This window comes from Vombatus ursinus, unplaced genomic scaffold, assembly GCF_900497805.2.
Source record: "Vombatus ursinus unplaced genomic scaffold, bare-nosed wombat genome assembly UNPS02009173.1, whole genome shotgun sequence".
Classification (NCBI taxonomy): Eukaryota; Metazoa; Chordata; class Mammalia; order Diprotodontia; family Vombatidae; genus Vombatus; species Vombatus ursinus.
Window position 1 is genome coordinate 1,286,649 of NW_020948951.1, and position 14,841 is coordinate 1,301,489.

At 53.7% G+C, this 14,841-nt stretch overlaps 2 protein-coding genes and 1 long non-coding RNA gene across 3 annotated transcripts; 1 reads left to right on the forward strand and 2 right to left on the reverse strand.

Moving 5' to 3' along the window:
- Positions 1-4,029: 4,029 nt before the first annotated feature.
- On the reverse strand, positions 4,030-4,660 carry LOC114035064. Its single transcript, XR_003568185.1, has 2 exons — positions 4,488-4,660; positions 4,030-4,326 (listed from the first exon to the last, which is right to left on the reverse strand). It is a non-coding gene; the product is annotated as an uncharacterized LOC114035064 (long non-coding RNA).
- A 2,375-nt stretch (positions 4,661-7,035) lies between these two features.
- On the forward strand, positions 7,036-9,127 carry JUNB (JunB proto-oncogene, AP-1 transcription factor subunit). Its single transcript, XM_027851008.1, has one exon. The coding sequence runs from the start codon at positions 7,500-7,502 to the stop codon at positions 8,580-8,582; it is 1,083 nt and encodes a 360-aa protein (XP_027706809.1). The 5' UTR covers positions 7,036-7,499; the 3' UTR covers positions 8,583-9,127.
- Positions 9,128-11,658: 2,531 nt separating this feature from the next.
- On the reverse strand, positions 11,659-14,841 carry PRDX2 (peroxiredoxin 2). Its single transcript, XM_027850782.1, has 6 exons — positions 14,678-14,841; positions 13,876-13,980; positions 13,566-13,719; positions 12,737-12,859; positions 12,130-12,260; positions 11,659-11,929 (listed from the first exon to the last, which is right to left on the reverse strand). Exons 2-6 carry the CDS (start codon positions 13,976-13,978, stop codon positions 11,844-11,846), a joined length of 597 nt encoding a protein of 198 aa, XP_027706583.1. The 5' UTR covers positions 13,979-13,980; positions 14,678-14,841; the 3' UTR covers positions 11,659-11,843.

Below are 14,841 nucleotides of genomic sequence, written 5' to 3' on the forward strand. Positions count from 1 at the left end.
CACACACACACACACACACACACACACACACACACACACACACACACCCTCTAGACATGTACCCCAACCGAGATATTCAAATGCCTTCTGAGAACAAAACTCAGTACAGAACCCTGGGAGAATGGTACTCAACTAAACACATATACAACCCAGGGAGGACACAGACACTGATATGATACACACACCAGAGAACATACTTAAATATACAACCTAGAAAACAACCACTAAACCAGTTCTGACCTTCCTGCTTCTCAGGTACCCCCCTCCCCATCCTGACAGCAACACTGATGTTTCCTATCTCAAACCAATTGAAACTGCTCCCTTGCTCCCTCCCTCCCTCCCCTTGAGCATTTCAGGCAGTGGGGTGGGGGGTTGGGTGTGGGACAGAGGGGATCTGTTAGTAGCTTTCTCAGTCTATTTGCCCCTCCACCTATCTGTCTGTCCTTGTTCCCCTGGAGGATTCTCTGAGTCTCCTCTCAGTTTGTGGGGTTTCACATCCAGGATCTTGCTAGAACATATTCCCTACTAACTACTTAGACCTTAACACTGCTGTATAACCCACTGAGGGGTGGATGGGTATTGATTTTATGGGAATCATTCCTCTTCCACATCTGGGCATTGGCCCCCTCCCTTATATCTCCTGTAGTGATGAGTCAGAGGGAAGAGGGTAAGCCCAGTACTTCCTACTTCCAGGAAAGATTGGGAGCCCTGGAACTGGGGAGTGGGGTAGGAGATTGGTCGGCCCCACCCAAGTAAAGACTCAGGGCTTTGCTTCTTGCACTGAACCCCAGGCACCCAGAATAGGTTTGGCTAGAGGTTGACTTTAACTACTCCAGGGAACTTGGGGTCTGGGGAGTGGATGAATTCCCTCAAATTCTTTCCTCAATCTCAACCGCTTCCTCTTTTCTTCTTCGTGAGCTTAATCTGATTTAAAGCTGGAAGGGACCTCAGAAGTCATCTAGTTAAACCCCTTCATTTTGTTGAATAGAAACTGAAGACCAGAAAAGGGAAAGGACTTACCCAAGGCAACTCACCCAGATAGTAGTAGCAGATTCAAGATTAAGACTCAGGTCTCCTAATTTGAGATCTAGAGTTGTTTTCACTACATTACACTGCCTCTCAATCTTTCCTTCCTCTTTAACCACCCTCTCCATTCCTTTCTTAGCCCATAGAGTAGGATTTGGAGGGCGAGAAAAGCCAGGCTTAAGGCTGAAGATAGTTCAGTCTCCTCAAACCTCCCTTTGAACTCAGCCAATATTACTTTTTGCTTTCTCATAGGTTTCACAGGGTTTAGAGCCGGAGGGACTAAAAATGCTTCCTAATTCAGCTTTCTAAATTTATAGATGAGGAAACTTGCAGCTCACTACATTGCCCATAGCCACATGGAGAGCACATAACAGAACTAGCACTTGAACCCAGGACCTTTGGCTCCAAATCTAGCCAGCTACTTTCATCCCACTCCAGTCTTCCAGAGCAGGCAGGGAAGGAGGGGCCTAACCCTCCCCAACTCCCCATTGAATTTGACTTCTTCCTCTTTCTCTACTTCCTCTCCTGCCCTGCCCCCTCCCCAGCACTTACTTCCTGGAGCTAGGAAGCCTGACCTCTGGGTTCTACCACCAGCTGGCTTGCTTGTTGACTGAACAGGGGGACTCTCCCCTCCCCAGACCTCAGTTTCCCATGGGGAACAAGTGGCTGCTGATTAGCTAGAGATTTTCGGAGGGACAAGATGGGGGAAATGTTTATTAGGCTATTTATAAGAAGGAGAAGTTAGGTTGCAGGGCATGCTGTCCAAAAGCCCCAAAGAGTACTGTCCTGGAGGGAAGTCACCCCAGCCTTAAGGGCTTCCTCTTTCTGAGAGGGCCAGAGTCCAACCAGATGCCTATAGATGGTGCCCACCTCCCTGGGGCTTGGGCAGCGCTTATAGTGCCAGGCACAGGGTGGGGGGAGTCAGGGGGAATCTTTTGTCCACACCTACCTCGCTGCTGGAGCCTTTGGCGCCAGCAGGGCGGCTGGGGGGGAGGTGGTGCCCGAGAAACACAGGCCACAAGGGTGAGGCTGGTATGGAGGCTGTCCTGAGCCTGGAACCTGCCCGACTAGCCCTCTCAAGGAACTGGGGGGTGGGGACAGAGAAACAGGGATGACCTCCCATTCTTCCACTCTTCAAGATGTATAGGCTTTTATCCCATCCCCACAACAATATACTACCCCATCCCCATTCCAATTCATTTCTTTTCGATATAATGAACAACAGTACTGGTTAGCCACCCTCCTCCATTCCCTTCCTTCTTCATCAAGAATCATTTCTGCATCATTTCATCCCTTTTTCTCTGCCACCTGTCTTTGCCCTGACCTGCCTATTTGTCTATTTCCCATGTTTTTAAACTTTTGATAATTCTTTATAAATAAATATCTCTAGACATAAAAAGATCTGTGGATTTGCATCTCTCTCCAATTCTCTTTTTTCTGTATATTTCTCTGTCTTTATGTTTCTGTATATTTCTATTTCTTTGATATGCTGCATTGAATTTTTGAGCAGAGCATAGTGACTACAAAGCTGTTTCTCAGTTCCTTTCTTGTCTCTGTTGGCATCTGTATTTCTGTGACTATTGTCTAACTCTCTCTACCTCTATTTCTATCCCCAAAACAAGAGACTTAGTTGTAAGGGATCTTGGAAGTGAAGTAGGCATTCTCCATCTCTGTCTTTCTGTCTCTCTGTTTCTTTGTCTCTGTCTTTCTCCCCCTCCCTCCCTCCTTCCCTTTCCCCTTTCTCCTTCCCTTTCTCTCTCTGTTTCTTTCTCTCTCCCTCTCCCTTTCTCTTCCTAGCTTTATAATGCCTATGTCTACTTCTGTATTTAGATCCCAGTCTCTTTCAGTCCTTTTTCCCTGTTTCCCATCTCTTCAACCTGATATCTATCTTTTTAGCTGACCAAGGCCTGCTGTGGGAGCTGAGTCACCAAAGCCTCTGGGTCCCTGCCCACCCCTGGCCGTGGCTTGGGGGATTTGAACTCCTGGGAGCAGTGGGTGGATGTTGCATGAAGAAGGGGGGCCTGGGGTAGCCAGTGAATGAGAGTTTGTACCCCTCCCCCAGCAGTCATCTTACCCATCCTCTGTTGCTTCCCTCCACCCCCATCTCCTCCCTTCTCTCTATCATGGGAAAGCCCCTGCAGAGGCCCTGGCCTCCCCCACCCCAATGGTCTTGCCAGGTGTCAGTCAGGGAGTCATTAGCATGGGCGGGAGACACGGAGACTGGCAAAGTGCCGGCCAGACAGAGCCCAGCTCCCCCCCCCACTACCCTCATACTCACCCCATCCCTCCTGGCTGGCCAGTCACAGCCAGGGATAAATCCCAGAAGATAGAGACCAGGATGAGGGAGGGAATGCAGAAAGGGACCAAGTTGGGGAGAACTGGGGTAGGGGGGAGGCAAAGGAGGCGGGAACTTGAGACATTGGGCTGGGGGCCAGGTTGAGGAAAAAGAAGCAAACATAGGAGTAATCCTGGGGATAGGCAGATACCTAGGCCAGACAGAGAGGTTGTGGGTTCAGAGTTGAGGATAGGGTCCTTGTCATCTTTCCTAGCCTTCCTCATTATATTTCCCTGCCTCCCTTCCCCACCATCTCCACTCATACCTCTCTTCATCTGTATTTTTTTTACCCTGTCTTCAACTCTGCATGTATAGCTATCTGGCTCACTTAGTCTCAGTTTCTCTTTCCCCTCTTTCATTTTCTTACTGCATACATAAGCAGCCCTCTTCCTTTGGCTCTTCTGTCTGCCTGCATTTCTACCTCTCACTGTTTCTCTTTCTATCTCTCTTTCTGTTTCTACGTGCTCCATCTAGCTCCATCTTTCTCCATCCCAGCCCCTCTGTGCATCTCTCTGTCTCTATCTCTGTCTCTTACTTTCCATGTCTCTTTCTCTCTAGCTTTCTATGTCTCTCTCTACTCCTCACTTTTCTGTTTTTGTATGTAATCAGAAATAGATTATTTAACCCAACTCTTTACAAATGAGGAAACTTAGACCCACAGAAGGAAATTCATTTGCTGGATGCAGGAGTCGTATCTTTGTCTTTGTTTAAAGTGTCAGGAGTGTAAAGAGATCATTTTGTCCAGACCCTTTACTTTATAGGTGGGGGAACCAGAACCCTGAGAGGGGAAGGAGTCAGTCTTACACTAGTACGTGGCAGAAATGGGACTAAAACGCAAATGTCCATGTCCTGAATCTGATTCGAGGCTTCTCTCCTTGCAGAAGTACTCCCTGGGTAAAAGTGGGGGCTGGACAGCTCCCTCCAAAGTCACCTCAGCCATCCCCCGGCTCCAGCTCTGGGCCTCTCTGGAAGGGAAGTGAGACTTCCTTTTTGTTCCAGACACACACCCTGGCAGCTGGGAAGTCCCACCTCTGGTCTGACACGATGCCTCACCATCCCAGTCCTACCCAATAATCTCAGCTGTCCTGTGAAATGGGAACTGTCACTCTTAGTCCCGCCTTCCCACCTTGCGCTCTAGGCTCCTCCGCCACGCCAGCGCCCCGGACGTTGTCCTCCTGGCTGCTTTGCTCTCTTCCCACTCATCCCAACCTCCGCCCCAGGATGGGGTGAAGTCTGGCCCAAGCCTGGCTGGGCTCTCCTGGGATCCTGCCCCGGGGCAAGGGGACAGGACCTGGCTGGGTTGGGCGGGGTGGGGCAGGACAAGGCTGGAGGCCCAGGGGCGGGGGAGGGGGGTGCTGTCCGGGGGCGGTGGCCTGGGCTGGTTGGAACTAGCTAGAGAGGGGCCCGGCTTGGCCCCTCCTTAGGACCTGGCAGGAACCGGGTCTCCGGGCTCCGGGCCCCGCCCCTTCCTGTGACCTTATTTGGATTTAGGGCTGAAACTGGGAAGGCGGGGCCAGAGAGTCTAAATGGGGGGAGGGGGACAGGATCCTGGAGGACCATCGGGGCAGAGGTCCAGAGTTTGAGAGCCTGAGTTTGAAGTACAGGGGATTGGAGTTTGAATCTGGCGGGGCAAGGATTTAGGACGCTGGAGGAAAGGTGGGGAGGGGATAGAATCAGACCCGGAGAGGGCCAGAGGAAGCCAGAGGGAAGCGATTCAGAGGAAAGATCTGTGGGGCACTATGGGGCAGAGATTCCAAGGCAGGGGTCTTGGGAGCGGGTGCTCAGGATGCTGCAGTGGGGGATTTGGGAGGCTGAAGAGTTCTAAGATGGAAGAGTCTCAGGGGACTGGAGAGGAGATGTGGAGGAACAGGAAGAATATGGGTACTTGATGGGGCAGAGGTTTAATGGCCTGCAGGAAGGTCAGGCATCTGGAGGGGCGGGAGTATCTTAGGCCCCATTCAGCTCGCAGACTGTGCCCCTTCCTCTTCCCTGGGAGCCAGGGGCAGACAATATCCTAGAGCCCCCTTCGGTTACTATAGAGACGAGGACAAGAGCTCCACCACCCCGCCCCCATCTCCCTTCTCTATGGTATTATATCACCCCAATCAGGGCTTTATTGGGAACCCCCTTAAAGGGATCCTCTGACTATAGAGGACATTTAGGGTCTGTCTTCCCACGTCTCTGGCAGCATTTCCATCCTTGGCTTCTGAGATCTGCTGAGGCTTGGTGGAGGGGAGCAGTCTTAACAGGAGAATTAAACTCTACAATCCCTTCTGGCCTCCCCCTCCCCCCTCAAACCAGCCAATGGTGCAAGAAGGTAGGGATGAAGACAAAAACGCAATGTAGCAAACTCAACCCCCCCCAAAGTCCAGACTTCCTGCATCCCTCCATCACCACCAGACCCTTGGACATCTTGGAAATATCCAGAGGAGTCTGACTTTGGGGGGGTGCTTAGAGAAAGGTCTCACTGACTTCCAGAGGCAGGCCTGGACCTGTTTCTATTGGGGAAGAAAGGTGGTTCTATCCCTGCCACTGCTTTGGGGGAGCAGTTGCAAAGGCAGGACACATACCTGCTCCCCTAGCTCCTCTCGAGTCCCGGTCCCTCAGATCCGTTGCCACATTTCCGGCAGTTAGCTCTTTCTTAACCAGGTTTCCCGGGAAGAGAGTCAGGGGTTGGAGCCACCCTGGGGAGTCGTCCCGGATACCAACCTAGATCTCAGAGGGGATAGTCGGGAAACCTGGGCTCTGGACTGGTCTCTGCTTCTTACTACCTTTGGACCTTCCTCCTCCTGTAGAACAAGGGAGCTGAACTCAATGATTATTTCTAAGATACCTTCTAGCCCTGCTAATCTGTGATTCCGTGGGTGTGCCAGCTCCTCATAGACTGGGAGAGGAACCCAGGCGGCCCGCCCTTCCCTGTCAGACCTCCTCCTAGGGGAGCAAGCAGACTGGGCTTGGGGGCTAGGAGGAGGGAAGTGGTGCTGGAGGTCCCGATTCACCGATAACCCGTGTCACACCCTCCCACCCGCCTGCTTCCCAGTTCTAGGTCCTCAGGTACACTTCTAATACACTGCGAGTAGGGAGGGGTCTTTGGACTCTGGGGGTGGGGGGATAGTACGTGAGGGTCAGACTGCGTCTGAGTAGACTACAGACACTGTGTGTGTGTCGGGGGGAGGGTGTAGTAGAGAGTGGGGCGGCTCAGGGTGTCCGAGTCTTCGTAGCGGAGGAATCTGTGAATTCCAGTGGGGACTTGTCACAGCAGCTTCTCGATTCAGGGTTCCATCGCCCCCAATCCCCGGGCTGGTCTTAGCATCCCCTATCTCATGTCTCAGATCTGGCTATACCAGGTCCCCCTCTTCCCTGCTCTGTCTTCCAGGCCTTGTCTCTCTGCCGCCCGCCCTCCAACCCCCTACTGCGGCCCCCAGTTTCCCTGTCTCCCTGGCCCGTCCCAGTACAGTCCCAGCCCAGCCCTGTCCTTGCCCGGCCCTGTCCCGCCGCCGCTGTTTACAAGGACACGCGCTTCCTGGCAGTGACGCCAGCCTCCTCCTCCCCTTCCCCACGCCGAGCCCAGGCATACTGGGCGGGGAGGGGGAGAGTGGGGTGCGGGAGGAGGCGAGGGCCTGGTTCTCCTGCACAGCCAATCAGCGATCGCTTACGCAGCCACTGCCGTATAAAGGCTCTGGGGTACGCAGCGAGGCCGGCAAAGAAGCGGGGAGTCCGAAGGCTGTGGGATCGGAACGGGAGCTTGAGAAGGACAGGCAGCCATAGAGCCTTGATCGTCCGAGCTAGCTAGCAAACAGGGCGCGGCGCAAAGGAGTCCAGCTGAACCAGGCCAGGACTTGGGCTCCTGCTGTCAGATTTGCCTCACCAACACAAGAGCCTTGCCACTGTTTTCTGGGGACTTGAAGGGGTGGGGGCGGTCACTGAAGACTGAGTACGGGAAGAGTGAGGCACAGCAAGGGGAACTCAGGTTTAGCGTCGAGGTGCGTTCCGGAAACCTGAAGCGCCTGGTCTGACCTGAACCTCCCAAAGCTTGCCCCGAGGGCATTCAGGCATCCGAGCTCGAGTGCCTCAGGGGTCTCCTGCTCCCCGCAGAGGGGAGCGCCGGGAGCTGCGGGCTGGGCGCGCGGGCGCCTGGATGTGCACGAAGATGGAGCAACCATTCTACCACGATGATTCCTACCCGGCGGCAGCTTATGGCCGGGGAGGTGCCGCCGCACTGGGACTGCATGATTACAAGCTGCTGAAACAGAACCTGGCGCTCAATCTAGCCGCTGCCGCTGACCCCTACCGCGGCCTCAAGGCGCCAGGGCATGGTCGGGGACCGGGGCCAGAGGACGCGAGTGGCGCCTACTTTTCGGGACCGCCACCTCCCCCTCAGAACGAGGCCCCGGCTGGGCCGGCGGGCTCGTTAAAGCTCGCGTCCCCGGAGCTGGAGCGCCTCATAGCGCAGAACAGCAACGGGCTCATCACCACAACGCCCACGCCGCCGGGCCAGTACTTCTACTCGCGCAGTGTGACGGAGGAGCAGGAGGGTTTCGCAGATGGCTTCGTCAAAGCGCTTGACGACCTGCACAAGATGAACCACGTGACGCCCCCCAACGTGTCACTGAGCAGCAGCAGTGGCAGCTCTGGGACCGCAGGGGCCCCAGCTCCCCCTAGTAGCGTTTACGGCCCCTCAGCCTTGGGTCCTGAACCACCTCCTGTCTACACCAACCTCACCAGTTACAGCGCCAGTGGAGGTAGTGGGGGAGCGGGCGCAGGGGCCGCGGGCGGCTACCCTACTGCCACCATCAGCTACCTCCCCCACGGACCGCCCTTCCCCGGGGGCCACCCGGCAGCGGTAGGGCTGAGTGCCCGGGCTGCGGGAGGCGCAGGGCCGCTGGCGGCCTTTAAGGAGGAACCACAGACGGTGCCAGAGGCGCGCAGCAGGGACGGGACACCACCCGTGTCACCCATCAACATGGAAGACCAGGAGCGCATCAAGGTGGAAAGGAAACGACTGCGGAACCGACTGGCGGCCACCAAGTGCCGCAAACGGAAACTGGAGCGCATCGCGCGACTCGAGGACAAGGTGAAGACACTGAAGTCCGAAAACGCTGGGCTGTCGAACACGGCTAGTCTGCTCCGTGAACAGGTGGCGCAGCTCAAGCAGAAGGTGCTGAGCCACGTCAACAGCGGCTGCCAGCTGCTGCTGGCCGTCAAGATGCAGAACTTCTGAGCCCACGCGCGGCCCGCCCACGGACCCGGCTGCGTGACTGACTCTCCCCCTCACGCCCCCGCCGCGCGTGATTCTGCCCGGGTATGGGCGGGCCGCAGACTCTGAGACGCGGGAGAGAGGGCAGGGCCACCTGGAGGGCACTGGACTAGACGGAGGGGCCCCGCCCAGCGCGCCTGTCGGCTCGCTCTCTTCCTTCCCCACTCACCCACTAGTTCCAATCTCGAAGTTTACAAGCCCTACCTTGGCCTGGGCCCCTACACCTCTGGGCGACCCTCTGTACTCCCTGTTTTGTACGTTTTTTTTTTTTTCTGCTGGAAACAGACACGATTCATATTGAATATAATATATTTGTGTATTTAAGAAAGAAGTTCTATCCTGCGGCGGAGCTGGCCCCGCCGCCCGCACTCGGCCCCAGCGGTGGCGAGGAAGGGATTGGAGGGAGCCCTTCGGAAGGGATACTCTCAGCCTGCCCCCCTGCCTGCCCCGAGGGTTCCATCTGATTGTGTCTCCTGAAGCACTAGGGTTTTAAAGTTTATTTTATCATTTTTGTGTGTGTTTTTTGTTGTTCTGACTTTTTATTGAAATTATTTAAGTAAAAAAAGACTGTTTATTATTTATTACTCCCTGGCGTCTTAATTAAAAGATGGGGGAGGGAATGCGATGGAGAGGGAGGGCTAATTTGAATCTTCAACCTGGTTCAGCACCTATCTTTTTGATGACTGCTTCCTGAGCCTGCCTATTATGGGCGTCTCTGTCTCTATCCCTATCTGTCTGTCTATCTATCTATCCATCTCTATGTTTCCAATAGACGTATGTTCTAGGAATCTCTGGCTCTTTCTTGTCTCGGTCCAGTTTCCTTTTCTCTATGTCCCTTTTTCTCAGTCTTTATCTCTCCAGTCAGTCTTTGTTTTTAGGCTCTCATTAATCTCTACAAGCGTCTCAGTTTCTGCAGTCTGAGGCCCTGGGCCGTCCTAGCCCGGAGGGACTGGCTGTGACGTCACTGGGGCTTTTTCTCGCTTTAAGGCTGGACCCAAACCTTTCTTTTGCCGAGAAAAGACCCTACGGGGTGCCGGAGTGGGCCTTAGGCTGCGCAAGCGCGGTTCCTCGCGCCAGGGGGCTTTTCCCGGTGACGCACGGGAAGCCATGCCCATATATGGGCCGTTTCTGCTCAGTGACGCGCCGGCGGTCAGGCCTATTCCGGGAATCCCCTCCCACGTTGCCCGGCTGACCCTGAGCACCGGGAAGAGGGGCCGGGATTTTCCCAGAGCAAGAAGTGGGGCGGCGGCCCAGCCCCGGCCAGGGCCCAGGCCAGGAAAACCCCTCCCTTGTGGCAATGGGCGGGATACAGAGCTGGGAAGCCAGAGTCTGTGGTATTACACGCGGTGTCCCAAGGACCAAACCCGGGACCCACAGCGCCAGGGAACCTGTTACGTTCTGTGGCAAAGCTGTCCAGTGTTTCTCCTCCTCCCCCGCCCCTAGCCTGGCGCCTTAACTCGTCTGCCAGGACCCTGAAGCCAGCCTGGGACTGGGGGAGGGGAGGCGGGGCTCTCCAGTGCCTTGCTGACCAGGAAGGGTGGTGATTGCCTCCAGTCTACACTCCTTCCCACACCCGCCTTAGTCCCAGGTGGTGGGTGGTGCCAGCTTCCCATGCCAGGGCGTCCAGGTCTGGTCATGCCCTGTCGGCTCCTCTGTGCCCCACCAGCGACAGGCGCCGCTGCAACCTCGCCCACTCCCCCAGCCTGGGGCTCAGGCAGGGCAGGCCCAGCACCTGGGATGGGGGGGGGGGGAAGGGAACCAAATAGACTAGACATACAGGCGGCTACCCATCTTCCCCAGGAGTTGTGCCCAAGGCCGTATCAACCCTCCGCCTTCCACCCCAACCCTTGGACTCAGACAAGGGTCTAGCACTTATACCTTGGAGAGGGGAAGAGACATTATCAGGTCAGGAAGCACACAGTTCAGGAAGGGTTTGGGGCAATGTCTTCTCCCTGGCCCTGTGGGCAATAGGTCTGGTCAGGCTACTCAGTATTCTCAATCCACCAAAACTTTGATGCCTGGTCCCCTGGTCTGCTCCCCACCTCCTCACACCTAGGTACCAGTCACAGGAAGCTAGGGTAGGCACATTGTTAGGATTTCAGAGAGATCTAGGGGAAAGTTACACTCTCCCCAGGGAACCCCCCCCCCCAAAAAAAAACAGATCCCTGCCTTTACTTCAGGAAAGTGGTGGGGCAGGGTTACCATTTAGAAATGCCTTCTCAGAGATGGGGTATGAGAGATCTCAAGGGAGACTTTTTAAACCACAGCCCTATTACCTCTTCAGCTGAAGGAAGACTTGGGCTGGTGCCTTGTTACACGTACTTACATGCCAACAACAGCATCTCCTTGATTCCCCCTGCCCCTTCAAGTGTACCAGAAACAGTGAGAGATAGGAAGGGCACACTGCATGGGAAATGTATGTGTGTGTGTGATTTTCTCAGGGAGAACAATATTCTGGAGGCAATTCTCCTCCCTTCCCTCTCCTGGTGAAGAAACCATCCCCTAAAATTCAAGTTTTCATTCCAGAGAAGAGAACAAACTGATGGTCCCAGTTAGATATATGCTGCCCAGGTCAAGCAGTTCCCTGTCCACCCCACCCTCCTCGGTTTCTTCTCTGCAAGTCCATAACCCAAGGTTCACAAGATCACAAACATTCATCTCTCAACTCTCCCTCCCCAAGTTCTGCCATTCTATGAAGCTCCTGTACCAAAGCTAGTTTTCCCCGACCTCCCTCCTCAGCTGTGGGAGCTTGAGGCAAGGCCACCCTCTGGTGGCAAAATGTAAGAGCTGCATAAATCAGGTGTCTAAAGGCCCTGCCCTTCTTTAGTCACGTGGGTTAGCCACCCAAGGGGTTAGAATGGATGGAAAAAGATGAGGGTACCCAGATGAGGATACCAGGTGGTTGTAAACTCCCTTTTCCTGCAGCACCTAGGCATAGTTTCAGGCCCACAGAAGTGCAACAGAGCTTGTAGATTTCAATTGTGTGCTAAGCTAAGAAATAGAGAATTCAGAGCCCAGCTGCAAGAGAGACTCAAAATGCTATGTTTGATTTTCTCAAGTTTATTAGACGTAGACCCCTTCCTCCTCTCTCATATCTACCCCCTCCATAAGGGGGAAAAAATTAAGAGGAAATCTAGGGCAAGGGCCACTACCCAAGAGGGGCAGAAGCCTCCTTCATCATATGAAGGTTTGCCATGGAGCAAAGAAAGCAGCGGCGTTGCTTGCCTAGTTGTTCTTAGAGAAATACTCCTTGCTGTCTTCTACGTTGGGCTTGATAGTGTCTCCTCCAGGTTTCCAGCCTGCTGGGCATACTGGGAGAGGGAAAAAAAAGGAAACAGAAGTGGTAATGAGGCAGGAGACAGGTATCTCAGCCCTTCATCCAAAGCCAGAAGGAGAGTAAGTCAAGCCTCAGTGCACAGGGTAGCCACCTAGGAAGTATAAAATAAACACACACACACACACACACACACACAACCAAGAGTGGAGTAGGATGGGGAATAGAAAGGCTCACCTTCTCCGTGCTCATCTGTGTATTGGAATGCTTGTACTAGTCTCAAAGCCTCATCCACTGAGCGCCCCACTGGCAGGTCATTGACCGTGATTTGCCTGACAAGACCCTTCGCATCAATGATAAAGAGGCCCCTGGGTAAATAGAGATGGACTAGTGTAAGACCCTGGAAGCTACCCAGGCCTGGTCAACATCTTTTTCAGTAGAAAGAAGACTAGGTTTTAATTCCAAACTCATTCTTCTGCCATATGTGTAAAGGTTGAGACTTACTTTCTTTTGGGGAAGTATCTGGCTCCTAATATTCTATGCCCTCCCCCACCAAGTCTGAATCCTGGCTCTGGACTTGTGTGACCTTATCCAAGTCCTTTCCTTCCTCTGCCTCAGTTTTTGCTCCTGCAAAATGAGATTTGACAATATAACCTCCAAGGTCTCTTCTAGTTTTAAAACTTTCCAACTCCTTGCTGTTTCTATATAGTCCAAAGACTGTTTGTTTTCATGACTATAAAAGTGGGGGTGGCAAAAACTAAGAACAAGTCTGAATGGTGACTCCAAAATTGTTTACGATTAGGAACAGAGCAGGACATACTTACAGAGGGTCCCCCAGCCATACCTGTAGGCAATGCCTTCATCCTCCTTCAGCACCCCATAATCTCGAGCTAGGTTTCTGGTTACATCTGCCAGCAGGGGGATTTTCAAAGGACCCAGGCCACCCTCTTTTCGAGGGGTGTTGATCCTTTTTGGGGAGGGCAAGAAACAAGTTTCCAAGTTAGTTACCACCATGGAGGCCCCCTCCCCCCAATCAGAGGCCATTTTTCCCTGTCTCCAAAAAAAGGAGCCCTCTTAACTTTGTTCAGGGGTTCCTCCTTCCCTTCCCCCATGGGCCTGAGCAGTAGATAAGGGCAGCTCAAAGAGGCCAGAGTAGGTGATAAAGGAGTTGTTGGCAGGGCTGCCAAAGCCCAAACCTACCACACCCAGGAGGGAGTGGTAAGGCAGAAGGAGTAGGATGCTGTTCTCTATTTCTGAGGAAGATGGAACAGAAAGTACTGCCTTCTATGGTGGAAACAATCAACAACTATACCAAGAGTCTGAAGACCTGAGTTCAAATACCACCTCTCCTACTTGGTGAATCAGTAGCCATTGTTCTTAACCTTTCTAGGTCTGGGTTTTTTTTTTCTCTTCTTTTTTAACATGATGGGGGCTAAATGAAATGTCTTCCAAAGTCCCTTCCAGTTCTAATTACCACAAAGAGACCCTGGCAACCCAGCTTTGGGAACCCTTTTGTCCCAATTCAAGAGTAGTTACAAGATATTCCATAGCAAAGAAAAGGAGGCACCAGCCAGTGACCCTTACAGTGCTCACTGTGGATGGTGGGAGAAGCAGAAAGTCAGAGAGGGCAGGGTTCCTTCCCCTCCTCCTCCTCCTCCTAGCCAGAATCATACCAGGCCAAGTGAGTGAACTGGGAATCCACAGATACACCAAGGACCTCGCAGCCCAGCTGATGGAAATCAGACACCCGATCACTGAAGGCGATGATCTCGGTAGGGCATACAAAGGTGAAGTCCAGTGGATAGAAAAATATGACCAGATACTTCCCTAGAGCAATAATAACAAAAGGAGTGAGGAACAGGTGCTAGGGCCCCTTCCCCCACCACTCTCCAGGAGACAGGATCATCTCCTCACACCCTGACTTCCATCTTTCAGAAAACGGGAAGGTCCCAGTATCCCTGACCTCTAAGGCTATTATCTCACCTTTATAGTCCGACAGCTTCACCTCCTTGAAAGCCCCATCGATCACAGCAGTGGCATGGAAGTCAGGGGCCGGTTTTCCAATGTGAGCATTTCCAGAGGACATGACTGGAAGAAAGGATTTTCCCCTTAGGGTCAACCAGGGCACCTGATCCTTATTTCCTCCGGCTGTGCAACCCAGCACCACCTCCCCTCCCCCCACACTTCCCAAGACTAGGCACGTGGGTCAGACAAAGATGGTCACATGCAGCGCCCCCCCCATCCCTCCCTCCATGGGTCGAACACAGAGACTTTGGCACACGGGCCAGACTAGATTAGCCCCAGAGGGAAAGGGGCAATTCAGACCCAGCTCTCCTGCCTCCTCCACGATGCCACCACCCCACCAGGGAAACAGGTCCGGGCACCCGGGCACAGGCTGCAGGCTCTTCCACCTCTTCCCAGAACCTAGATTCAAGCTGAATTAGGCCTCTAGAGCAGGAACAAAGAGATGCCTAGATTCTTCTCAAGGCCCAGCTTCTCTGCTGAGTGGGGAACAGGTGGAGGAGAATTCACCTGGGATCAGTTCCTAATCTCTCACAACGAACAAAGGCAGGGATCAGGAGAGGGGGGCGGGGTTTCTTGCTCTGTGCAGAGGGAAGAACCGGGAGAATAGTGGACCAGGATAGAACACAATCTGCCTGGAAAAAGGGGAGTCGCAGGCTGCCTCCGTTGTTTCCCACTCCCCTAGCCTAGATCTGGACCTGCCCGGGTTGAGCTGTATCCTATTGTACCTTACCGCATCGTGCCGCACTGCACCGTACTGTACCTGCAAGGAGGGCGGGCTCCAAGCCTACAAAGACAGGCAACGCGTGCTCCCAGACCGCAACAGCAACAGTCCGGAAACCAAAAGCGGGATGCAAGTGGCCTTCACCCGCGCCTTTTATCCGCGGCCTGTACCACCTAAAGCCAGACCGTGGGGGAGAGGGGGGG

Bases quoted from the DNA above. Each gene is read 5' to 3' on its own strand.
- JUNB (XM_027851008.1), top strand. From the start codon at position 7,500: ATGTGCACGAAGATGGAGCAACCATTCTACCACGATGATTCCTACCCG.
- PRDX2 (XM_027850782.1), bottom strand. From the start codon at position 13,978: ATGTCCTCTGGAAATGCTCACATTGGAAAACCGGCCCCTGACTTCCAT. The intron at 12,860-13,565 runs GTATGATTCTGG...CTCCCCAAAAAG, and splicing joins CAGTTCACTCACTTGGCCTG to GATCAACACCCCTCGAAAAG. The intron at 11,930-12,129 runs GTGAGCCTTTCT...TCCCTCTCCCAG, and splicing joins CACAGATGAGCACGGAGAAG to TATGCCCAGCAGGCTGGAAA.